Source organism: Stenella coeruleoalba (genome assembly GCF_951394435.1).
Source record: "Stenella coeruleoalba genome assembly, chromosome: 3".
Lineage (NCBI taxonomy): Eukaryota > Metazoa > Chordata > Mammalia > Artiodactyla > Delphinidae > Stenella > Stenella coeruleoalba.
The window spans coordinates 63,648,438-63,674,380 of NC_137148.1; the positions used below are offsets into that span (position 1 = coordinate 63,648,438).

The window sequence follows — 25,943 nt, forward strand, 5'->3', positions numbered from 1 at the left end:
GTACCTTGCTGTAGTTTCATTTATTTTTTAAAAATTTATTTATTTTTCTGTTTTTGGCTGCACTGGGTCTTCGTTGCTGCACGCGGGCTTTCTCTAGCTGTGGCGAGCGGGAGCTACTCTTCATTGCGGTGCATGGGCTTCTCATTGTGGTAGCTTCTTGTTGCGGAGCACGGGCTCTAGGCATGCAGGCTTCAGTAGTTGTGGCACGTGGGCTCAGTAATTGTGGCTCGTGGGCTCTAGAGCACAGGCTCATTAGTTGTGGTGCACAGGCTTAGCTGCTCCGAAGTATGTGGGATCTTCCTGGACCAGGGCTTGAACCCATGTCCCATGCATTGGCAAGCAGATTCTTTTTTTTTTTTCTGCAGTACGTGGGCCTCTCACTGTTGTGGCCTCTCCCGTTGCGGAGCACAGGCTCCGGATGCGCAGGCTCAGCGGCCATGGCTCATGGGCCTAGCCGCTCCACATCATGTGGGATCTTCCCGGACCGGGGCACAAACCCGTGTCCCCTGCATCGGCAGGCAGACTCTCAACCACTGCGCCACCAGGGGAGCCCCAAGCAGATTCTTAACCACTGTGCCGCCAGAGAAGCCCTTGCTGTAGTTTTAATTTGCATTTCCCCAATTACTAGTGGGAAGGTAAAACTTTTTATATATTTTTGGCCCCTTGAGTTTCCTCTTCTCTAAATGGCTTGTTTCTTTTTCTTAGCAGTAGCTGATACCTATAAATTCTGGATACTAATAGTTTTCTGGTTATGTTCCTTGCAGAGAGCACCACTGTCTTCTTGTGGTTGTAAGTCTTAGTCAGTATTGATTCCTATTCTTCTGTGTGATCTGTTTTTTCCCTCTATGGAAGATTTTCGGACATTTCTTTTTATTCCTGATGTTCTGTAACCTAATTTTAATGCTAAGAGTAAAGGGCTCAATTTATCATTTTAAGTAGTTTTTCATGAAAATAAGTACATAATGCTATAAAAAATCTAATCACAACAGACATACCTAACGCAGAAAATAACACTCCCAACTTTGATACTGTCAACAGTTTGCAGCACGCTTTTTCCCACACATGAACACTTATTAAACGTTTTGAGTATTATACACAATTTGCTTCTTTTATTTAGCAATTTTTGGCATTTTCCTGTCAGTACTTCATTCTTTTTAACTGCTGCAGATGTTACATTTTATAGACATATTGGTTAGTTATTTCTTATTAATCAACATTTGGGCTGTTTCTAAGTTTGAAAAAAAAAGTTGCAACAAATACTCTTGGGTCCATATCTTTGTTCAGGATTAATTTCTAGAAGTGGAAGTTCTGGGTCCAAACCCAGAATATTTTGAATTTTAATTGATATTGCTAACTTACACTCTAAAAAGATTGTACCAATTTATAAGGCAGAAAATGCTATTTTTTTTGGATACTTAATCTAAATCTTTGCTAACGTGATGGGTAAAACATGTTTTAATTTTCATTTTTTAATTCTGTGAAGTTTAGTTTCTAACTTACTAATTTTGGTTTCTAGCAATATTCATTCTCAATTTATTACCTCTTTGAATTTTTAATTTTAGATATTATGCTTGATATTAGATTCTTTTTTGTAAAGAGCAGCCAATTCTTGTTCTATCATTGTAACATCCCATGCAATCTCACTGAAGATCAGGAACAAAGTTTTTTAAGGTCTCAAACCTTCTCCTTTAACTGCTGAAAAGGTAGTCTCGTACCTGCCTCTTTACTATCCCTGTGGAATATCCTGGATTTTTCAACTTATTGACTCCTAGTCTAAGTGAAGGGAATGTTTTTCAGAAGTGTGATATAAAGTAATTCACAGTCCCTCTTTTGATCTAATTTAAATAACTGAATGCTAGCTCTTCTGTTTATAATCCATTTCTGACCTTTGGACCCATCTGCCTAGCTCCTAGCGCTATATATAGGCTCTGGTTTCAGCTCATGCTACCAGGGCACTCTCCTACTTTGGGCTGTCTTGGTAGATATTCTACCCTAGGCAGGTGTTGGTCACCTATTCTTGACTCTTGATGGGCATTCAGGAAGTTACAGCAAGAAATGTTTCACAGATGGTATCTGATACAGTCTAGTTAAGATTAATGGGGAATAAAAGTACTTTGCTTAGAAATAATTATCCATAGATCTAAAGTCAACAAAAGTATCTACAACAAAAAATACATAATTTTGCTGCGGGAGGAGGAGGCTTGAAATAGATCAGAAAACACTTTCACATTAATTGTTCTTTTCATATACTTCAAATTTGTACTTAATGCCTTTCTCCTCCTGGACATCAGAAGGAACACCTGGATATCTGTAAAAGAAAAAGATGTATAATTAAATATTATGCAAATACACTACACATGCAAATAGTAAGAAAAATTTCAAACTACAGAAAGTTAGAAAATAAAAAGTATAATTCTTCTTCCTTTCCTTCTAACTCCTAGTTTTTCTCCCCCAAAATAAACACTGTTAGCAGTTTCTCTTTTATGTTCCCACTCTTGTCACCCAGCTAATATGAAATTTCTTAAGAACTTTTTGCAAGTCTTACATTTGGTATCAAATCTCTTGTGTGAGCAAAGAAAAAATAAAACACAACCTTTAGCTGTTAGAGTGGAACTGAAGTTGTGTGTGGTGCATGGGGATTCTTTTTTTTTTTTTTTTTTTTTGCTGTACGCGGGCCTCTCACTGTTGTGGCCTCTCCCGTTGCGGAGCACAGGCTCCGGATGCACAGGCTCAGCGGCCATGGCCACGGGCCCAGCCACTCCGCGGCATGTGGGATCTTCCCAGACCGGGGCATGAACCCATGTCCCCTGCATCGGCAGGCGGACTCTCAACCACTGCGCCACCAGGGAAGCCCAGGGATTCTTGATTTGTTTAATCAGTGGACACCACACTGCTCTAATTCCCCACTGTGTGGCTTATTTCATATCCTTTACTAGAATCACTGTTTATCTGATCTTTTCTACTCCTAACACTCACTTAGGTGTGTGTTTCCTTCAGCTTCTAAGTCAAAACCCAGGCCCTCCTTTGGGTATATACTTAGAAGTGGGATTGCTGGATCACATGGTAGTTCTATTGTTAGTAATTTGAGGAAACATCATACTATTTTTCATAGTGGCTGCATCATTTTACATTCCTACAAACAATGTACAAGAGTGCCAATTTCTCCACATCCTTGCCAACACTTATCTTTTGTAGTGATATTTGCACTTCCATGTTTACTGCAGCATTATCCACAATAGCCAAGATATGGAAACTACAGTGACAGATGAATATATAAAGAAAATATGTATATGTACAATGGAATATTATTCAGCCTTCAAAAAACAAGGCAGTCCTGCCATACGCAGCAACATGGATGAACTTGGAGGACATTATGCTAAGTGGAATAAGTCAGTCACAGAAGGACAAATACTGCATGATTCTACTTATATGAGAAATCTACAAGGGTCAAATTCATAGAAACAGAGAGTAGAAGGGTAGTTCACAGGGGTTGAGGGAAGGAGGAAACAGGGAGTAGCTGTTCAAAGGGTATATAAAGTTTCAGCAAGATGAGCAAGTTCTGGAGATCTTCTGTGTAACGCTGAGCCTACAGTTTAAAATAGTGTATTGTACACTTAAGCATTTGTTGAGAGTAGATCTCATGCTGTGTTCTTATGACAACAAAAAAATTATTTTTCATTGAACACCACTGCCCCCCCCCCAACAAAAAAACCCCCAAACCCGGGTCTTCCACTGAAGGCTGTTCTGACCACTCTTGTCCACTACCCTAATCTTGGTGCACTTCTGTAGGCTTGTGCTGGCTGTATCCACTGTGCTGGAGGTGAGGGGTCAGGAAGACTTGCTTTAGTCAGGCTTGTGTTTGAACCTGGTTCTGCTGTGTGACACTTAGCTATCAATAAAAAGTCTTCATCCTTATAGAGAATTTAGCACTGTGCCTGATATATTAAGTGCTCTGCAAATGTTACCCATTAATGATATTAGTTTGTTTTGTCCCCCTAACTATTTTCTAACCTCATCGTAGGCAGAGATAACATAGAAAACAAATTTAAGTCTCTTATGATACCCAACAGAATGCTGAGTAATAATAGGAATTAACCTTTTGTTGACCAATTAGAGATTATGCCATTTTGAAAAAATATATAATTAGAAACATGAAATAACAATAGCATAATAATATGTAAGAAAAAAAAGGAGAATATATTTCAGAGGAAGAAGGTATGTTTGTATTTACTAACCATTTCCTAAGCTGTTTCTGTTCTACTGTTTTAGTAGCAACATAGTTTTTTCTTTGTTTAAAGAAATGATTTTACTAGGCCAATTTTAAACCACAATTTTACTTTCTTAGATGAGTCACCAAAAGCAACATTTACATTTGTGTGTGTGTGTAAAATTCTCAAGAGTATCAAGATTGTCAGCTAACAAGATAAAAGCAAAGTATCAAATCAAAGCTATTTCTAAAACCATGAATAATAATGATTTAGAAATAACTATGCTATGGGCTAGATATGGTCACTAGTCATGGTAATAATGTTTATTTTCTCTGTGAAACGAAAATTGAATTCTGCTTAAGATTAATTTTACTTTCCACAATATTCACATATTCAGTCTGTTTTAATAATGATAACTACCTCATAATCATAATTCCAAACTTTTCGGAAGAACAAACTGTCTAAGAGCAACCTTTGAACTCCAAGTTTAAGTCTAACAGGATTTGGAAATACCACCTATTTATTATGAACCACCCAGATAGATGGTCTTTTCTAGAATCTTCAAGCATTAAAGAAGCAAATGAATACAAATAATCATAAGATCTGAACTGACAAAGGAGCATGAGAATAATGCAGAGATGATTTGATGGAAGGTCTAAAATAGAGGTAAACAGAGTTCCTGGAACAGGTATCCATAAGAACCAAATCATAACTACAAATGATGACTCTATAGGAAGCACAAGCTCAGGAGGAGAGGGATCCACAAATAATATGGACAAATATGCCAGGATCCTGTTGGACAGTCAAGAAATAATGGGAACAGAAGAGGAAACGTCAACCCATCTAAATCCTACTTCAAGTGTCTACTGGTGAGGGGCATCTGTCCCAGCTCTGGAGCCAATTATTGCCTCAAAGGCCTCTTCTGGTCTTCAATCCTATTTGACTACATGGTCACATGAAAGGTTGTTACCTAGAAGGAGAAGTCTGTTTGGGGCTCATTAAGTGGGAAAACTGCTGCTATAAAATATTTTGCTCTGATGGTTTGGTTGGATCCTAGTGTGAAATAGTCTGAGACAGAAAGACTTCTTCCAGGAAAGATGAATAAGGGCAGATTAATGGACAGGCTGGCATGGTGCTGTCAAAAAAAATGATTGCATTGACAATGACCCACTGGGAGAAAAAGGGAGACACAAAGTAAAACCATCTTACTTCATTAATATTCTGCTTTTAGACTCCTACCACTTGTGGCTTCATCTACATTTTAATTTATTCTCTTCTTTCTTCACAGTAGTCCTCTTTCATTTTCATTTCATTATACTGGTGCTTTTATTACCAGGAAGTTTGGTGTTAATAAAAGATACTGTGTTTGAACTGAAACCTATGTAACCACAAGAGACCTAGGATAGGGATAATGGAAGACTAAACAAAGTGGGTAGCTGTGGGGAAAGAATGAAGGGGAGTAAAGAATGATCAGAACTCATTTCTGGACAGTAGGGAGCAATTCTAAGTTGCCCAATGTAGAGAGATTTGGAAAGAAAGCTCCAGAATTGAGCAGTGTTACAGATGTCCAGGGACAAAGCATATTCTCTTTGCTTCAGAGGTTTCCTTTTTCTCTATTTCATGAAAGATTTATACTACTTCATATCTCCCTTATCCCTTAGGGGATTCCCTCCATCCCATGTTAAAGAGGCTGTTACTACGTTGCTACAGGCTTGAAAGTACAGATGACTATGACGTGCTGCAGTGGAAGAAAGGACTTTTTGTTTTCTTCCATAGCCTTGTTTAGAATGTCCATTTTGGAGCAATTTCTTTGAATTTTGGCTTTGGATAGCAATTTCCTATCTCAGTCTATTCACCATTAAAAATTTCTCAGACATTTAAAGAAGAATTAATACCAGTCCTTCACAAACTCTTCTAAAATGTAGAAGAGGAGAGAACACTTCCCAACTCATTCTGTGAGGCTAGCACTATCCTGATAGCAAAACTAGATGAAGACGTTACCAAAAAAACCCTACGGACCAATATACCAATATCCTTATGAATATAAATGTAAAAATCCCCCAAAAATATTAGCAAATGGAATTCAGCAGCATATAAAAAGGATTATACATTACTACCAAGTAGGATTTATCTCAAAAATGCCAGATGGGTTTAACAGAAAAATCAACTGATGTAATATACCATATTGATAGCATATTAAGTATTAATTATATATTTTGTCTTATTAATGACAAAAACCACATGATTATCTCAAGAGACTCAAAAAAAAAGTATTTGACAAAACCCAATACTCCTTCATGATAAAAACACTCAATGATTTAGAAATAGAAGAGATCTTCCTCAGTGTGATAAAGGGCATGTATGAAAGACCCACAGCTAACATCGTATTTAATGGATGCTTTCTCTCTAAGATCAGGAACAAGACAAGGATGCCTGCTCTTGCCATTTCTATTGAACATCATACTGGAGGTTCTAGCCAGGACAATTAGGCAAGAAAAAGAAATAAACAACATCCAGATTAGAAAGGAAGAAGTAAAACTATCTCTATTTGCAAATGATATATTTGGTATCTAGAAAATCTGAAGGAATCCATTTACAATCAGAATAAATGAGTTCAGTGAGGTTACAGGATACAAGCTCCATAAACAAAAATCAATTGTATTTCTATATATTAGCAATGAACAATCTGAAAATAAAATTAAGAAACAATTTGATTTACAATAGTATCAAAAAGAACAAAATATTTAAGAATAAATTTAACAATGAAGTGCAAGGTTTGTACACTGAAAGCTACAAAACATTGCTGAAAGAAATTAAGGAAGATCTCAATAAGTTGAAAAGACATCAAATGTTCATGATTTGGCAGTTAATACTGATGTGATGGCAATACTCTCCAAAGTAATTTACAGATACAGGGCAATCTATCAAAATCCTAGCTTGCTTTTTGGCAGAAATTGACAAGCTGATCATAAAATTCATGTGGAAATGCAAGGAACATAGAGTAGTCAAAACAACAAAGAACAACAAAGTTGGAAGACTAGTACTTCCTGATCACAAAAGTTATTACACGGCTGCAGTAATCAAGACAGTGTGGTTCTGGCATAAAGATACACATGTAGATCAGTGGAATAGAACCGAGTGTCCAGAAATAAACCCTCACATTTATGGTCAACAGATTTTCCACAGAGGTGCTAAGACAATTCAGTCGGGGAAAAGAACAGTCTTTTCAACAAATAGTGCTAGGACAACTAATGTGCTGCTTACCGAAGAATGAACTTGGACCTCTTCCTTATAGCATATATAAATTAAATCAAACAGATCATAGACTTAAGAGTTAAAACTATAAAACTCTTAGAAGAAAACACAGGAAAAAAATCTCTGTGAGCTTGGATTAGGTAATGGTTTCTTAGGTATGAAACCAAAAGGAAAATCAACAAAAGAAAAAAATAAAAAAATTGGACTACATAAAAATTAAAAACCTTTGTGCTGTAAATGATTAGGAAAAGTGAAAGTCAATCAGGAAAGTGAAAAGACAACTCAGATAATAGGAGAAAATATTTTCAACTCATATATCTGATAAAGGACTTGTACCAGAATATTCAAAGAACTCTTAAAACTCAGTAATAGAAAGATAAATAACCAAATTTTAAAAATGGGCAAAGGATGTGAATTGGTATTTTTCCAAAGAAGATACAGTATATAAATCTCAAATAAGCACCTGAAAAGATGTTCAACATCATTAGTCATTAGGGAAATGCAAATCAAAACCACAATGAGATACCACCTCATCCCTACTAGGATAGCTATAACCAAAAAGGCAGACAATAACAAGTGTTGACAAGGATATAGAGAAACTGGAACCTTCGTATGTTGCTGGTGGGACTGTAAAATGGTACAGTCACGTTATCAAAAGTTCAGCAGTTCCTCAAAATGTTAAACTATATGACCCAGTGATTCTTCTCCCAGATTATACCCAAGAGGAATGAAAATATAAATCCCCACAAAAACTTGTACATGAATGTTCAAAACAGCATTACATTAACCAAAAAGTGGAAATGAATCAAATGTCTACTAATTGGTGAATGGATATATATAATGTAGTAAATCTACACAATGGAATTCTTTTTGGCATGAAGTACTGATACATATTACAACGTGGATGACCTTGAAAACAGTATGCTAAGTGAAAGAAGCCAATTCCATGAAAGAAGCCAATTCCAAGAAGGACTTCATATTATATGATTCTGTTAACATGAAATATCCAGAATAGGCATATCTATAGAGATAGAAAATAGATTTAGTGGTTCCTAGAGCCAGCAGGGGAAGGGAATGGAGAGCGACTGCTAATGTGTACAGCGGTTCTTTTTGGATGGTGAAAATGTTCTGAACTTAAGATTGTGGTGATGGCTGCACAACTCTGAATATACTAAAACCATTGAATTATATACTTCGAATGGGTGAATGTTGAGATGTGTGAATCATTTCTCAGGAGATGTTAATATTTTCTTTTCTAAGAGTCAAAGAGCCAGAATTGTATTTGTTTTAAGTTATCAAGGATCTTGAAGGGTCATAGCTTTGGAAAGAGGTCTAATCGAGAGTGACAGGGTTTACAAAGGTATTTAATATGAAGCTGATTCACACAGTAATCTATTCTTTTTGTTAGTAGCAAAAAGAAAGGAAAGAAATGAGGGATAGCAGAGATCAATAGCCACATAATGTGAGAATCAGCCATCTAAGCGGTACAAGAGAAAATAAGGTGGGACAAAGAAACAGCTGATTTAAAAAATATATATATATATATATGAAATCAATGTGATTTTTCTAAGTAGTCACCTTTGGAGACTATAAGCAAAAGCCTGTACTTTAGCTGTTTAGAAACTTTTTAGAGTTCTTAGAATTTCCAGTTTTCCTTAGACCTAGTTAAGAGCCCAAGAAAATCAGTCACCAACTTCATTTGACTTGAGACCATTACCTATATTACTCTGTAAAGTAATATACTTTATTCTAAAGCTTGGCCATCCATTTATTCAGACTTGGCTCTGAATGCTGCTTTTAGGAGGTATTTCCAAAATCAAACTTGCACTCAAAGAATGACTGTTTTCAACTGAGTGTTTGAAAGAATGTGTTAAGAGCTAGTCTAAAAGTGTTGATATAATTAATCTTCTACTCTGCATAGCCAACAGCTGAAAAGCGCTTTTAAACTAAAATGTTTTCAAAAGCAGACAGTTTCATGCTAAAATCAAAGTAAACTACAGAGTAAATCAAGTGTAACATCTTCCACCTCCACCACTAAGTTAGTTCCTTCATCTTTCACCTGAACTACTGTAACTGGTCTCCCTGCTTCACTCTTGCCTCCTCCAGCCCATTGGCCATAAACAGAAGAGTATCACTCTCTATTCAGAACCCTCTAAACCTGCCCTGGGTCTGATCTCTCTTGGTCTCCCCCTCGCTCACAATGCCCACCATGGCTTTCAGGTTCAGGGAACACGCCAGGCTTCTTTCTGCCCTCAGTTCTCTGTGCTAGCTACTTCTGGTTTCTGGAATGCTCTCCTCAGCCCTTTGTGTGGCTGGCTTCTTGCCATTTAGATCTGGTGTAGACATCACTCTTCAGAGAGGACTTCTCAGACTACACAGTATCTACCACATCACAGTATTTCAATTTACCACACAGCGACTCTTTGGATGTTTATCTATTATTTGCCACCCTCCTCCTCTACTATAAACGATGTAATCTCCTGGAGAATAGTGACATCTTCTGTCTTGGTAAACACTATCCCCAATGCCTAAGACAAAGTCTGATGCTAAATAAGCACTGATCTTACAGAATGAACTAATGCCTATTCTCTAGATTTCAGTGAAGTCATTAAAACCTGAACATTCCCAAGTCTTCAACATTAAAACATATCCAAAAATTCCTATAGTTTTTGTCTATAAAACACATTGCTACTTCGAATTCAATCTGAAGAGACATTCTCTTTTCTATAATTCTTAAGCAGGAAAGCCAAAGGTGCTTCAGACCAATGAATAACATTTTACTTACTCTGGGATAAGTTTATATTTTTCCAAATCAATTTCTGGAAAAAATGTGTCACTTTCAAATTCCTGCATGATCCTTGTCACAAATAGTCTAAGATGGCCTGGCTTGTTCATGGCTTCCTTTGAAATAAAACAAAAGGCATCAATTTCCTTATTTATCTGTGTCAAAAGTTATAGAAACTCTAATATTTTTGCTTTAATTACATACTGAAGTTTGTACTAGGTATTAGAGACATGCTACATATCTTGTTACCTCCAAAGCATGCTATTTAATTATCCTATTCTTTAGTTTGGGACCCTGCAAAGTATGACTTAGTTGGGAATGGCCCTAATCATTTATCAATAATTACAAGGGTGAGTTCAAACATACTCTGGGCTCTAGTTTGCTTACATGAACTCTTTTTTTCATTTTAAGCATTCAATTTTGTCTTTTATCTTTGGTTGTTGTTTAAGAATTAAAAACCCCAAATTATCTAGTTACCCTTCACAGAAAAATTTACATATGTATATATGGATAGGATAGTAATTTCATGAGACCTTGACTAATGAAAATCCCAAGGACATGCTTAGTACATATACATAAAATTTAATGCCTCAGTTTCTCAGCAGATAGTTACAATGCTAGTAGGTAATTTATTCTGTCTTTTGTTGCTAATGATTGCATTTGGCATTATATTGTTAATGACTTTTCTATTACTGCCTATAGTACTATTGATAGTTTATACAGAAAAAAAACTGCCCTGGAACAAATATCTTAAAATTCGAATACAAAGTCAGGAGTCCCAACTGCAACTCTAAGAAAGCAATAACTCTTGATTTTGAAATAGCTTTTGAAACAAAACAAAAACACATATACATATAAATTCAACTGTGTGTAATCCTTAAAATTCCATACAAAGGGCATAGAACAAATTTTACTTTTTATTTTCAATCCTATGGCTTACATTAAATCATTTATTCTCTTGCCCTGATCAAATCAGTATTCTACCAATTCTTACTATACCAAAAATTAGAAAAATTGAAGGGACTAATCACAGCAGCATTTGAAGATCTGTATCAAAGTTAATGATATATGGCCCAACTTTTCTTTTTCTTTTTTTAACATCTTTATAGGAGTATAATTGCTTTACAATGCTGTGTTAGTTTCTGCTGTATAACAAAGTGAATCAGCTATACATATATATATACCCCCATATCTCCTCCCTCTTGCATCTTCCTCTCACCCTCCCTATCCCACTGCTCTAGGTGGACACAAAGCACCCAGCTGATCTCCCTGTGCTATGCGGCTGCTTCCCACTAGCTATCTATTTTACATTTGGTAGTGTATATATGTCCATGCCACTCTCTCACTTCGTCCCAGCTTACCCTTCCCCCTCCCCGTGTCCTCAAGTCCATTCTCTACATCTGCGTCTTTATTCCTGTCCTGCTCCATGGTTCTTAAGAACCGTTTTTTTTTTCTTTTTTAGATTCCATATAAATGTGTTAGCATATGTATTTCCTTATTTATTTTCATTTTGGATGATCTGTCCATTGGTGAAAGTGGGGTGTTAAAGTCCTCTACTGTTACTATATTGTGTTGATTTCCCCTTTTATGCCTGTTAGCATTTGCCTTATGTATTGAGGTGTTCCTATGTTGGGTGCATAAATATTTACAATTGTCATAACTTCTTCATTGATTGATCCCTTGATCATTATGTAGTGTCCTTGTCTCTTTAATAGTCTTTATTTTAAAGTCTATTTTATCTGATATGAGAATTGCTACTCCAGCTTTCTTTTGATTTCCATTTGCATGGAATACCTTTTTCCATCCCCTTGCTATCATTCTGTATGTGTCCCTAGGTCTGAAGTGGGTCTCTTGTAGACAGCATATATACAGGTCTTGTTTTTGTTTCTATTCAGCCAGTCTGTCTTTTGGTTGGAGCATTTAATCCATTTACATTTAAGGTAGTCGTTGATATGTATATTCCTATTACCATTTACTTAACTGTTTTGGGTTTGTTTTCCTTCTCTTGTGTTTCCTGCCTAGAGAAGTTCCTTTAGCATTTGTTGTAAAGCTGGTTTGGTGGTGCTGAATTCTCTTAACTTTTGCTTGTCTGCAAAGGTTTTAATTTCTCCATTGAATCTGAATGAGATCCTTGGTGGGTAGAGTAATCTTGGTTGTAGGTTTTTCCCTTTCATCACTTTAAATATGTCCTGCCACTCCCTTCTGGCTTGCAGCTTCTGCTGAAAGATTAGCTGTTAACCTTATGGGGATTCCCTTCTATGTTATTTGTTGCTTTTCCCTTGCTGCTTTTAATATTTTTTCTTTGGATTTAATTTTTTTTTTTGCTGTACGTGGACCTCTCACTGTTGTGGCCTCTCCTGTTGCGGAGCACAGGCTCCGGATGCACAGGCTCAGTAGCCATGGCTTACGGGCCCAGCCGCTCCGTGGCATGTTGGATCTTCCCGGATCGGGGCATGAACCCGTGTCCCCTGCATCGGCAGGCGGACTCTCAACCACTGCGCCACCAGGGAAGCCCTTTGCATTTAATTTTTGATAGTTTGATTAATATGTGTCTTGGCGTGTTTCTCCTTGGATTTATCCAGTATGGGACTCTCTGCACTTCCTGGACTTGATTGACTATTTCCTTTCCCATGTTAGGGAAGTTTTCATCTCTTCAGATATTTTCTCAGACGCTTTCTTTTTCTCTTCTTCTTCTGGGACCCCTATAATTTGAATGTTGGTGCATTTAATGTTGTCCGAGAGGTCTGTGAGACTGTCAGTTCTTTTCATTCTTTTTTCTTTATTCTGCTCTGCAGTAGTTATTTCCACTATTTTATCTTCCAGGTCACTCATCTGTTCTTCTGCCTCAGTTATTCTGCTATTGATTCCTTTTAGAGAATTTTAAATTTCAATATTTGTGTTGTTCATCATTATTTGTTTGCTCTTTAATTCTTCTAGGTCCTTGTTAAATGTTTCTTGTATTTTTTCCATTCTATTTCCAAGATTTTGGATCATCTTTACTGTCATTACTCTGAATTCTTTTTCAGGTAGACTGCCTATTTCCTCTTCATTTGTTTGGTCTGGTGGGTTTTTACCTTGCTCCTTCATCTGCTGTATGTTTCTCTGTCTTTTCATTTTGCTTAACTTACTGTGTTTGCGGTCTCCTTTTCGCAGGCTGCAGGCTTATAGTTCCTATTGTTTTTGGTGTCTGTCCCCAGTGGCTAAGGTTGGTTCAGTGGGTTGTAGGCTTCCTGGTGGAGGGGACTGGTGCCTGTGTTCTGGTGGATGAGGCTGGATCTTGTCTTTCTAGTGGGCACGACCACGTCCAGTGGTGTATTTTGCAGTGTCTGTGAACTTATATGATTTTAGGCAGCCTCTCTGCTAATGGGTGGTGTCATGTTCCTGTCTTGCTAGTTGTTTGGCATAGGGTATCCTGCACTGTAGCCTGTTGGTCGTTGAGTTGAGCTGAGTCTTAGTGTTGAGTTGGAGATCTCTGGGAGAGCTATCGCCATTTGATATTACATGGGGCCGGGAGGTCTCTGGTAGACCAATGTCAGTCTCGGCTCTCCCACCTCAGAGGCTCTGGCCTGACTCCCGGCCGGAGCACCAAGACCCTGTCAGCCACACGGCTACTAGTGCTGGAATGCTCCTGCAGAGGCGGGGGGCAGCTGGGGCTCACTGCGGGGACAAGGACACTGGCAGCAGAAGTTCTGGGAAGTACTCCTTGGTGTGAGCCCTCCAAGAGTCCACCATTAGGCCCACCAAAGGGCCTGTAGGCTCCATTGCTGGTTTGCCTCAGGCCAAATAATCCTGGCCCACCTTTTCTGAACAGGGTCAGATGGTAAACATTTTAGGCTTTGTGGGCCATATGGTTTCTTACCTTTGTAGGCAAAAGCAGCCATAAACTACACTAAACCAATGGGCATGGTTGTGTTCCATTGAAACCTTATTTACAAAAACAGGCTGGTAGTCCCAAATGTTCTGTAAGTCAATGTGGTGTGAGGCGGATAATGCAAAAACCTACAGATTCTACTTTATTATTTATATAAGTACAGATATATCAAATTATATAAATGTATTTAAGTACTTATACTGTTTAAAGAATACATTTTCAAGTGACTATGGTATTGAATCATTCAAGATGTGATCGGCACTCAGCAAAATAAACAACTTATTTTCTTAGAAATTCATTCTTGGCTGAAAAGATCAAAGGAAAATGTCCATTTTCCCCCTATTACAAATGGAGAATGTTAAAGATTGTAGAAACAGGAACCCAAGAAACAGAGTTTTTATAATGCCACCTAGGATCCTGGTATACTTCTTTCTAAAATAATTTGTGTTCATATATTATGACAAGCCACAAAGGGTAGGGGCTGATTTTTCCTCTCCATAAATGTAATCTTTCCTCAGTGTTATAAAAGAGTTATAAAATTCTATTTATTATCCTCAAAAATGTTTAAAGCTGGAAGTCATCTGGTATCAAGAAAAAGGAATATTTTCTATTTAACACAGTGTCTTCTCTTATGATACGAAATCATGTAACACTTACCCCCTACCCTCACGTTATATGAAAATTGTTGAGGGCAAGTCTTGTGCTTTGAACAAGTTCACATACATCTAGTCAGTGTATCTCAACAGAGCCTTTCCTCAGTAAGGGACATAATATTTATCCTTGAGGAAAAGATGATAGCTTAGTGTATTTAGGCACATCCAGGGAGGAGAAGACAATGCAGTGCAAGTACAATTCTCAGGAAGGATTTAGAATGTTTTTAAAATTGGAAACATCAACTATTTTGAATTGAAAATAGACTGGTACAGACCTAAAAACTTACTTTTCATTTAGTTTGTATGATAGTATCAAAAAATGAATAGTGCAAATTGGCAATATGTCTAACTTCCAGGAGAAATAACGTGCTTCCTTTGCTCATGGCTTAATCTTTTAAAGTTGAGATGGCAGGGAAGCTGAAAGAAAGAGGGTAGACTATTTCCTTATAGTCACAGATAACGTTACTTACCTTATAAACAGAACTGCCTCCCACTATCCAGACCATGTCCACTGTATTTGTTAATTCTGGTTGCTCAATAAGTTTTAAGGCACCATCCAGACTTTTGGCAAGAAAATGAGCTCCCTGTGGAGGTTCCCTGAGATTACAAGAAAGAATTACACGTAATTTCTATAAACCCCATTCATACTAGTCAAATAATCTGACTAGGAGGCAGTAATTATAAAATTAAAAGCATCATAAATATGAAACCTTTCAATAAAAAGCATTTAACATCAGTATGGCCCATGGCCAATAATGCAACCCACATTTGTGTATGTATGGTCTACAATGAATGAAAAACAGAACCACTTGTGATACTGCATGATATTTGTGGTGGAAAAAAAATCACAACAGTAGTTGTTTCTGGAGGGATGGGGTAAAGATTCACTGGGAAGGGGCTTGAGGCAGCTTTCTGGGAGTGACAGTAATGTCCTATATCTTTGATATGGGGTTACATAGGTGCATATATTTGTTAAAATATAGCAAATGTACATGTAAGACTTGTACATTTCATTGTACATAATATTTATTTCAAAAGAAAAAATAGTAAAGTAATATTAAACTCTAGTTAATGAGATATATAATGAATTATTTAGGGGAAAATATACTAATGTCTGCAGTTTACTTGGAAAAGCATAAAAATAACAAGACTGATGGATTGTTGGATGGATGATAAAACAAGCATAGTATAAAATAATCTATGTGGTAGAATCTATGTTGTGGGTATACAGGTGTTTACTGTAAAATTCTTTCTATAGGCTTGACAGTCTTCAGATAAAATGTTGGAAAAAGAGTGATATGTTTGAGTGACTTTAGTTTGGAATGATATTCAAACTGTTAACAAGTGGTTACCTTTGGGGTGTGGGGAAAGGATTCTCATGTTTCAAACAATATAGAAATAAATGAATTATCAAAAAACGAGCATGTTATTACTTTTGTAATTAAAAATCCCAAAGGGGAAAAGTCAATTAATTTGTTGTTTATATTGATTAGCTCAGTCTCTCCCAACCTCCAAAAATGTTATTTTGGTGAGAGTTTGCAATTCCCTTTATAAATGAAGAAACATGCAGAATTGGCTTTCAGAGTAATTAGACACAACAGAAATTACAATTCAATGTCAAGTTCTTAGACTGATGCTTTAAAAAAATAATGTAATTGCCTTTGAACTAGTAGTTCTAACAATGATTAACTAAGAGCTAATGGGGACTACTCATTCTCTTTGCTGCCTCCTTTCTCACCTTCTTGATATCTATTTGACTTACTTCGCTCTTTGTCATCTCTCAAGGAGTTAAGATAGCACAAAGAATGTATTTTGATTCAAAGCTGGAAGAAGACATGGAGACTAGGGTGAAGCTAAAGGAGCCAAGGGATCCCCAAAGGTATCAGGGCAGTTGCAGTGACTAGGATGGACCAGGCCATTCGAGGGGAGAACTGAATTTAGAAGAAACAGATTTGGAGTTGGGGGGAGAAGACAGTCTAGTTAATAAACCAAGTTTACAATGACTTTGAAAGAGTCAAGATGGTTTTAGTAACTGAGGATGTTTAAATCAGGACTGCTGACAGGAGTTAAGGTAGGATGTAAATTGGTGATTTAGGAACTGACATACAAGGAAAACCGGAAGAGGTATTCTAGAAGTAGGTGGATTACGGCAAAATGATTTAGAAGGTGGTATACGTGGTTGGTGTGGACTTCAAAGAAAGGGGACAATCTTTTTGTGAAGACTGTGGAACAATGGCTTGAGAATGATTCAAGGGATTAAGGTAAAGACTACTTCTTTGCCCTTTTGCAGTGAGTCTAAAAAGGAAAACAAAGAACAGATTAAGGATTTGTTTCAGATTTTAGATATAACAAAGACATGGAGGAAATGCTTCAGCACAGTATTGCTACTTAGTGGTATAGAAATGTTTCACAAGAAACACTTGACCCTAGATGGGCAGAAAATTAGCAAAAATTTGAGCCAATGGTTCATCAGCCTCTTCACAGCACAAATCCTATAAACTAACACAATAAATACCATATGGCAAGCACTCAATATTGTTACTTATTTCATTGCTAAATTTTCTTTCTATAATTATCTCAATCCGATCCAGATTGGATTCCCTTACAAAGGACAGTTGGTATGTGGTAGCACACACACTCTACATCAAGAAGTGTGTGGCCATGCTTGATATTTTGCTCGTTACCCAGAATCTTGAATTCCCTGAGGGTTGGCATGAAGATTAAAAGAGATAATGCACATAGCAGGCACTCCAGTGATACTTCCATCCCTTTCCTTAAAAGCCCTATTCAAGGGAGGCTGCTTTCTACCTGATGGATAGCTGTATTACAAAGAAAATATCTAACATTTATTGAGTGCCTACTTGCTCTGACAAGTAGTAGGGTCAGGCAGTGCTTTATACTCATCATACCATTTAATGTTGCCAGCAGTCCCATGTAGGTACTATTATCCCTTTTTACAGATGAGGATGTTGAGGTTGAGGGATTAGGTTGCCAATAGTCACACAGCTAGGAAATGGTGGACCTAGGATTTGAGTTCCAGCAGCCTGACTTTGGGGCCTGAGGGGCACTTCTTATTCAGACAATAGGCTTTCAACTGGTGGTCACGGGCTACAAAGGTGTTAGATTCTGGTTCCCTCAGGCCTCAGATGGTGTGGCCTAGTTTAGGCAGAGCCCCCAGACCAGTGTTTTCCGGCCTTGAGCTGCCTCATTTGATTACTCTGGGGTATTATATAAACATTATCCTTTCCATTGTGCCTGATGAAAGAGGATGGCAGATAGAATTCTGCCCCAATTTCCCTGAGGACTGTTGGGAAAACAGTTAAAAAGAAAAACCCTAGGCTAGAATCACATCTTAACCAGAATTCAGAAGTATGTTCACTTTAAGACCTTTAATACTCAGTCTTTAAAAATGTGATTTCTAACTATTAAAAATTGATTCAAATATGCTTCATCCTCATAATTGAATACTATGCGGCCACTAAAAATATTTATAGAAATTAATCTTTTAATATATTGAGTGGGGAAAAGGCAGGTTACAAAGTGTTGTTATATGGGATGATTCTATTTTTATAAACTGACTACAGACCATTTATTCCATGAAAATTCTGGAACCCCTACTTTGCTAGGAGATATGCCAGGTGCTTGAAATAGAGATTTAAAAAAAAAAGGACTTCCTGTACCAAAAAGATTGTGATGGCAGGCAAAGAAATAGCTCAGCAGTGCCCATAAAAGTGAAAAGGACATGCACTGGGGATGTGTGGAGGATGCTAGATGGGCACAGAGGTTGTGCATCATCTGGCTGGGGTGACAGGAAGAATTCTCTTTGGAGTCTGATCCCTTAGCTGAGTCTTGAAGGAGGTAAAAGCATGAGCAAAACACAGAAGTGACAGGCCACTATAAATATTATTGAGGCTTACATTAAGGTTATTTAACACAAGAAAGCTCCAGGAAAACTGAGAGAAGAAAAGTAATCTGTGGTGAGGTTTAAAATACTAAAGGGCAGTATAATAGAGCAAGGTCCTGAGGACAGAAACAAAATGGAGTCTAGAATAAAACAGTGGAGGCGGGGGAAGGAATTGATTTTAAAAGCAGGGGATTTTTCTGTCTCAAGATTGAGGGAAGGAAGAACAAAGTGATATGTTAAGGTGGAAATAAGATCATGAGCCTGTCCATTGTGATCTCATTAATATTAATATTTTCAATAAGCTACAAAATTATCTAATTTTGGTAAAATAGCAAGGACTGGGGGAGTAGGACCTGATATCTGTAGGGTACCTTCTGTGTGCCAGAAATTTAACATATAAAATATTAATTAACCCTCAAAATCACCCTAAGAAGTTGTCATTAATCCCATTCAGTAGGTAAGAAAGTTGAGGTTCAGCAAGGCTCAAGGTTAATAGGTGCCAGAACAGGTATTAGAAGCCAGGTTGCTAAGTCTTTGCTACACCAAGTATGTGAGTGGTGGGGAGAGAACTGAAGCTTTATGAAGAGAAGAAAGTTTTAATCACTGTGGAGAATATGATAGCACGACCATAAAAAATTATTCTGCCATGAAATGTTAGACAACTTCATGGACTGAAGACAGTTTACAACATCTTATATCATGCAGGCAATTTTGGATTTTCTAAAGATGCTGCCAAAGCTGCAGCATTGCAGTAAAATTTCTTAATTTGGTTTTTGGTTCCAAAGACTTTAAAGCTTATTCATGTTGTAGCGTATATCAGTACTTCATTCCTTTTATTGTGGAATAATATTGCATTGCATGGATGTAGCACATTTTGTTTATCCATTTATCAGCTGATGGACATTTGGGATGTTTCCACTTTTTGGCTACTATGAATGATGCTGCTATGAACATTTGTGTACAAGTTTTTATGTAATCATGTTTTCATTTCTCTTGGTTATATACCAAAGAGTGGAATTGCTGGGTCATATGATGATTCTATGTTTAACATTTTGAGAAAATGCCTGTTTTCCAAATGTGGCTGCATAATATTTCTTTTAAAGCCACAACTTGGATGTCTAGAAAGCTTTAGAAAGGCATTTTTCCTATACCTTATTAAGGGAACAGTTATGCAAAATGACTAGTATCTGGCAGCAAATTTTTGGATTACTTTGAGGATTCAGTTTCTTTTTACATTGTGGGGTGGTGGTGAAAAATTGAATATCTCTAAAAGCTTGCATGAGCAAGAGATTTACATGTATATATCCCCCCCCTTTTATTTAGGACCTAGCAGTGCCTGGCACATAGCAGGTGCTCAGGATATGTGTGGAACTGACCAGCAAGTAGGGAAGCAGAAGGAAGGACAAAAAATAACTCTAATTTTTTTCTCTAACTGGTATCCCTATTTCCTTGGTGTGCTTGGTGATAAAGATTTTAAATTTTCTCTCTGCCTTAAAAAAAAAAAGTGAAATGCACCAACAAATGTTACATATAAATACATAAGAAACAACTGAATCCAATTACATACACCATAGGGGGGTCATAAAGAAGAAATAAGACTCATCATTTGAGGAGATATGCTGGCCCAACTGAACATCTACCCCACTGAGATTTCTTTATGTTTGTTTTAGCTCAAGCTGGCCATAAATAAACCTTAGTAGTATTCAAGAATATGTTATTAAAGAGTCTCTGGGAATGGCAATATGGTCTGTGAATTTGGATTCTATGAAGTAAAGATATAATCAGAATATCCTAGCAACCAGGAGAAAGAGAACAGCATGAAGATCGGGGCAGATGGCAAGATGCACATCAACATATTCCCCATCACCCAAAGGCAATCAGTGAAATATTCTGGTATACTTTCTTCCAGGTTTTTAACCTATACCATTCTAGGAGGGATTTAGGAGAAAATCTATATAAGCCTGAGTCCCCTTAGGCTACAGCTGTGTAGTGTTTTTCCTTCCGTGGTTGGATAGTCTTCAGGTGTTCACTTGCCTAGGCTATAGTACTGTTATTTAGACACTAATCTAGGTGTTGCTGTGAAGGTATTTTGCAGATGTGATTAAAGTTGATAATTAAATGACTTTTATCTGGGTGGACCTAATTCAAGGGGTTGAAAGGCCTTAAGAACAGATGTGAGGCTTCCTTGAAGAAGAAATTTCACCAGCGGGCAGCAGCTTCAGCCCCTTCTGCAGAGCTCCTCCCTGCCCTTCCTGATGGCCTGCCCTACAGGTATCTGGACTTGCCTACCCAGCCCCACAACTGTGGAATTCCTTGCAATAAAATTCTTTTATCTATCTATCTATCTTCTACTGGTTCTGCTGCTCTGGGTGAACCCTAATAATACACATGGGAAAGGAATACTATGACCACCGTTATTAAGCAAGCAGTGCCCCAGGATGCTGCATTTTTTGTGTGATTATATTATTAGTTTAAGAGAGAATAATTAGCATGCCAGTCCTAAACCTTCCCTTATGGTATAATTCAGGCTCCCCTCTCCCCCCCCACAGTAAACTCCTGTAAAACCCCTTGGGGTTCCAGAAGTTATTTTAGTGGGCTGGGACCAATGTAAAAAATAACAAAAAGAAACAAAATAGCAATCAGTTTGCACTACATGTAGAGTAAATGCCATGGAAGCCTTGGTGAAGGTAAAGCACTGGAGTTGACTTGATGATGAGTCTTAATGCTTTTACCTTAACTGCTTCCCCCTCCTCACCCTGCCAAGTCCCCAGGGCATTTCCAGGCATCCAGAACTATGTTACCTAATGTTAAATTGGTAAACAGGAAAATTCCTCCCCCAGGCCAACTAGAGACACTCCCTAGAATTCCTAGGAAATGCTTCCATTTCAAAACTTTGAAAATTTTAACCTTCAGATGCTGGGTAAAGAACAAAAGCACAAAATACTATTTGGCTGTTGTGGTAAACTAGAAATAACAGGGCACAAGACTAGGACCAGTTTTTAGCCCAAGCCTAAAATTTACATCTTATTGCATTTAGGGCTAGGTACAGAGAGGGGATAACCACTTAAGTTTGGCAAGTTCCATAATATATGTATTTTGATTTTACATGAAACTAGAAAAGTTTATTAAATTACATTATATAACTGATATTTAAGTCTACTGAATAATGGTTCAAGGAAACGTGCAAATCTATTATTACCATAGTTAGATTTAATGTAATTTGTCAAGGTGATGAAATCAGTCACTTGAGTAACAGAATAAGTTACTGTCATATGGCATAAATAACTGCTTATTTTCTGTAATCACCTTTATGATATTAAGTAGCTTCATCCATAGTTACATTCATACTATTTTATTTTGTCCTATACTGACCTCTACCATAAGAAACGGAACATGATTTTCTTGTGGTGAATTTATGGTACAGTACTTACTTGAGTTCTCTACTGAGAACTATATTAATTCTGTCCTTTAATGGTCGATTCTTCTCTGGAATGGAGAACCAGGTTTTCCTACCCATAATCACCAAATTCTGTTTACCTGTAAAATCACACGCAAAAGATAAATATATTTTGGGAGTATACATATATATTTTTATATATTCATACATATATGCATAGATATGATTCTCATAGGGACACCTAGTGGATCTGCTTTAAAAAATTAAAATTTAAAACAGCTTTATCAAAATTTACCATTTGTCATCCATTATCTAAGTCTAGTAACTGTTACTTCCTTTGGCTTTAGCCAACTTATAACCAATATATAGTTTTCATCAACTGTAGTCATGTATATTATAGTAGTTAAGAGCAAAGATTCTGGGTTGAAGTGCTCAAATTGAATGTATTCTGTCATCTACTAGGCGAGTCATGTTTATCTCCTGTGTCTTATTTTCCTTATCTATAAAACGGAGATAATGCTAGTTCCTACTTGTAGAGTTGTTGTGGCGATTGAAGACTTACAATACTCAGCATCTAATATGTACTGTAATAACTGATATAACAGTATTATTCATATTTGCATACTTTATACATTTAGTCATTTTTTTTAAAGACAGCTGCTTAATATTCCATGCAATTAGCTTAAAACATTATCAATTGTGCCTCTGTGCATCTAGTTCAAGTATAACGCTTCTATAAAAACTATACACATGTAAAGCTTCCATTTTTGTTTAATTACTTAGGAGAAAAAAACCCTTGGGAGTCAGGTATCTGGATCAAAGGAACATACTCATTTCTATGATTCTTGATATGTTCTGATAGACTATCAAAAGGAGTGCATGTATGTTTTCTTTTTTTAAGGTAGTTTTGTTTTATTACTTTTTAAAAAAATTTATTTATTTATTTATTTTTGGCTGCGTTGGGTATTTGTTGCTGTGCGTGGGCTTTCTCTAGTCGCAGTGAGTGGGGGCTACTCTTCGTTGCAGTGCACAGGCTTCTCATTGCGGTGGCTTCTCTTGTTGTGGAGCACGGGCTCCAGGCGCATGGGCTTCAGTAGTTGTGGCTTGCGGGATTCAGTAGTTGTGGCGCACGAGCTTAGTTGCTCTGTGGCATGTGGGATCTTCCCGGACCAGGGATCGAACCCGTGTCCCCTGCATTGGCAGGCGGATTCTTAACCACTGTGCCACCAGGGAAGTCCCTGTATCTGTTTTCTTAAAGAATCATCGTTAGTTTGATTTTATTTAAACAAAAACACTAAATTTACAAACTGCAAGTTGTAAGACTAAGCATTTTTCAGGTTTTGCTTCACTACTCTTACCAATTACCTCCAAGTGTTGGAAAAAAATTTTTTCCTCCAAGAACAAACAAAAAACCCCCTGTAATTCAGAGCACCCTTATACAATATGCACTATATTTTCAAAGACAGAGTTTTACGCGTTCAATAAGGAGATATCAACTATTAAAGATAATGGAGCTAATAGGTGAGGAATTCTGATGAGGAATATGGCACAGACCTGACCTAACAACTAAGGTAGAGATGATGAGTGAAGGACACAGGGAGGCGTTTAAAAAAAAAAAGCCAAGACATCCTTGGTACCCTTTCATTCATTTATCCAAGTAATACTATATTTACTGAAAACCAGCAAACAGGTCAGGCATGGGATGCTCTTCCTATTAGCAGGCCATACTTGGGATTCATGTCACAATTCTGTAGTTGTGCTTCATTCACATGGTTCATGTCAATTTTTTAGCTTCAAGCTTTTGCCATCATGTCTCCAACTAGTGACTCAAGGGCCAAATTGAAGTACGTTTTATCTGTCCTGTTATAGTTATGCTGCATCTGCTCCTTTCTGATTTACTGTTTCCCTGTTTACTCTGCTATTCCTCCTCTAATGAATAAACACACATGTCTCTTAGGTTTTTTCTCCCTCATGCCCACATTCTTATCCTTGGTTATCCTCTTCTCTCCAGTGGCTCAATTCATCTAGTTCCCCGTGCCTGAAATTGTCCCGGATATACTACAAGCACTTTAAAATCATCATCATTACAGCTGCACACTATTCCCCACTCCTTTATTTTCCATGTCACCCAGACTCTCAAACTGAAAATCTGAGAGTTCATCTTTGATGCCTTCCTGCATGACCTTTAACTTTCTAATCTCCAAATTGAGTATCTTGTAACCGCTTTTTGGACTTTTGTCCTCTCCATTGCCATTCAGGCACTATCATCTCTTCCAGCAGCTATTTCAAAGGCCTGTTCTGGTTTCCTTTGCCAGCGCTAACCTCCACAGAAGCCTCTACCTAGCTTCCAATTTTGACCAATACCTGAGTTGTACGCACGCTCACATAAAATTTCAAAGAAATTAAAAAAAAAAATGTTTAATGAATCTTGGGAACTGCATCCTCATTTATGTTAGGACAAAAGGTCCCAGACTAACATGAAAAACTTTTAATTTAAGTAAAATTTGCACTGGTAAGCTTCCTTAGGCAAGACCCTTCGCAAATTTGAATCACTTAAAAATCCCACATTACCTTCTACTGAAGAGGTTGTAGTCATTCTTTGGAAATACCTGTATTCATTCCTACAAGTTAGAGAAACACATGGAGTTACTCAGAATGGGATCCCGTGGGCTTCAGCTCTAACGCACCCGACAAACGGTGCGCTGGGGGGACCTCCAGGACTGGGACTTTGCTCTGGGGTAGGACGCGGGGGGAAAAGGCCTAGCGGGGCAGCTGGAGCGGGACGGAAATCAGTAACTAGCCGCCAGGCTCCTGACGCGGAAGGAAGTCTAAGCCTACCTCCCGCCAACTCAGGTCACGAGTCCGACCCCTTCTTTTCGCAGCGTCGACCCGGCCCGGCCCAGGTGCCCCGATTAAGCTCCGATCCAACACAATCGACCCACCTCCGGCCCAGCAGGTACCTGAGCGGGGGCCAGGGCAGATCCCCGTTCTTGCCGATGCCCATGTTCTGGGACACAGCGACAATGCAGTTTAGCGGACGAACCATGATAGCAGAAAACACTTCCAAGATAGCACGTCACACTGACCACGGGGATTACCCGCCAGCTTGGCGCGAAATTTTGGTCACCCCGCCCCCTCAGTCCTATTTGTGCAGGCGAGACCCCGCCCTCGTCCCGCCCCCCGCCCCGGCGCACTGCAGGGTTGCGACGTGCTCGCGCCCGCAGACGCCCTGGGAACGGCGGCCGCGGGCTCGCGCTCCCAGCTCGACCTGCTGCCGGGCTGTGGCTGCGTGCTCCGCGATGTCGCGCCGGAAGCCGGTCTCTGGTGGCGCCGCTCCCGCCGGCCCAGGCCCTGCAAGGCAGGCGGTTTTGAGCAGATTCTTCCAGTCTACGGGAAGCCTGAAATCCACCTCCTCCGCAACGGGTACAGCCGAGAAGGCGGATCCTGACTCTGACTCCGCAGCGCCCCTAGCGGCCACTCTCCCGCCTCAGTTGCCGCCACACGTGGTGGGTTCGGTCCAGGGCGGGGCGGGGCCATCGGTGAGTGGGCGCGACCATACGGCCGGGGGCGGTGCTTGTGGGTGGAGCTGGACGAGGCGGGGACTGTGCGCGAGAATATGCGAGATGGCTGGGCCAGGCGGGAAAGGGGCGGGGCTCAAGAAGGAGAAAGAGGGAAGAGGCAGGGCAGCATCCGTCCTAGGTGCAGTTCAGACATTTTAGGGTAATACTACACTTGGGGTAATAGATTTGAGGCTAAGGTCACACCGGCTCTTAATGGCAGACCGCTCATTCTGATGCGGTTAGAGTCAAAGGATACATATTTTAATCTCCATTCTCTCCCCTCCCCCCCGTTTTTTTTTCTGGATTGAGG

The 25,943-nt window shown here is 38.5% G+C and overlaps 2 protein-coding genes across 6 annotated transcripts in view; one reads left to right on the top strand and one right to left on the bottom strand.

Moving 5' to 3' along the window:
* Positions 1-1,049: 1,049 nt before the first annotated feature.
* Positions 1,050-25,453, bottom strand: DHFR (dihydrofolate reductase). 3 transcript variants are annotated; one of them, XM_079916015.1, is made up of 6 exons: positions 25,342-25,453; positions 24,645-24,694; positions 22,108-22,213; positions 15,243-15,369; positions 10,249-10,364; positions 1,050-2,308 (listed from the first exon to the last, which is right to left on the bottom strand). In XM_079916015.1, exons 2-6 carry the CDS (start codon positions 24,667-24,669, stop codon positions 2,230-2,232), a joined length of 453 nt encoding a protein of 150 aa, XP_079772141.1. In that variant the 5' UTR covers positions 24,670-24,694; positions 25,342-25,453; the 3' UTR covers positions 1,050-2,229. The 3 variants fall into 3 exon arrangements, with proteins under 3 accessions (XP_079772141.1, XP_079772140.1, XP_079772139.1); XM_079916014.1 differs by lacking the exon at positions 25,342-25,453 and adding an exon at positions 25,034-25,189; XM_079916013.1 differs by lacking the exon at positions 25,342-25,453 and adding an exon at positions 25,016-25,189.
* The window catches only part of MSH3 (mutS homolog 3), a 181,314-nt gene continuing 180,643 nt past the window's right edge, over positions 25,273-25,943 (top strand). For 2 of the 3 annotated variants that reach the window (XM_079916010.1, XM_079916012.1), the window contains exon 1: positions 25,334-25,612. In XM_079916010.1, the coding sequence (XP_079772136.1) occupies positions 25,373-25,612 (240 nt within the window). In that variant the 5' untranslated portion in view covers positions 25,334-25,372. Of the gene's footprint in view, positions 25,613-25,943 lie in introns of all 3 variants that reach the window. The other variant, XM_079916011.1, reaches the window with a different exon arrangement.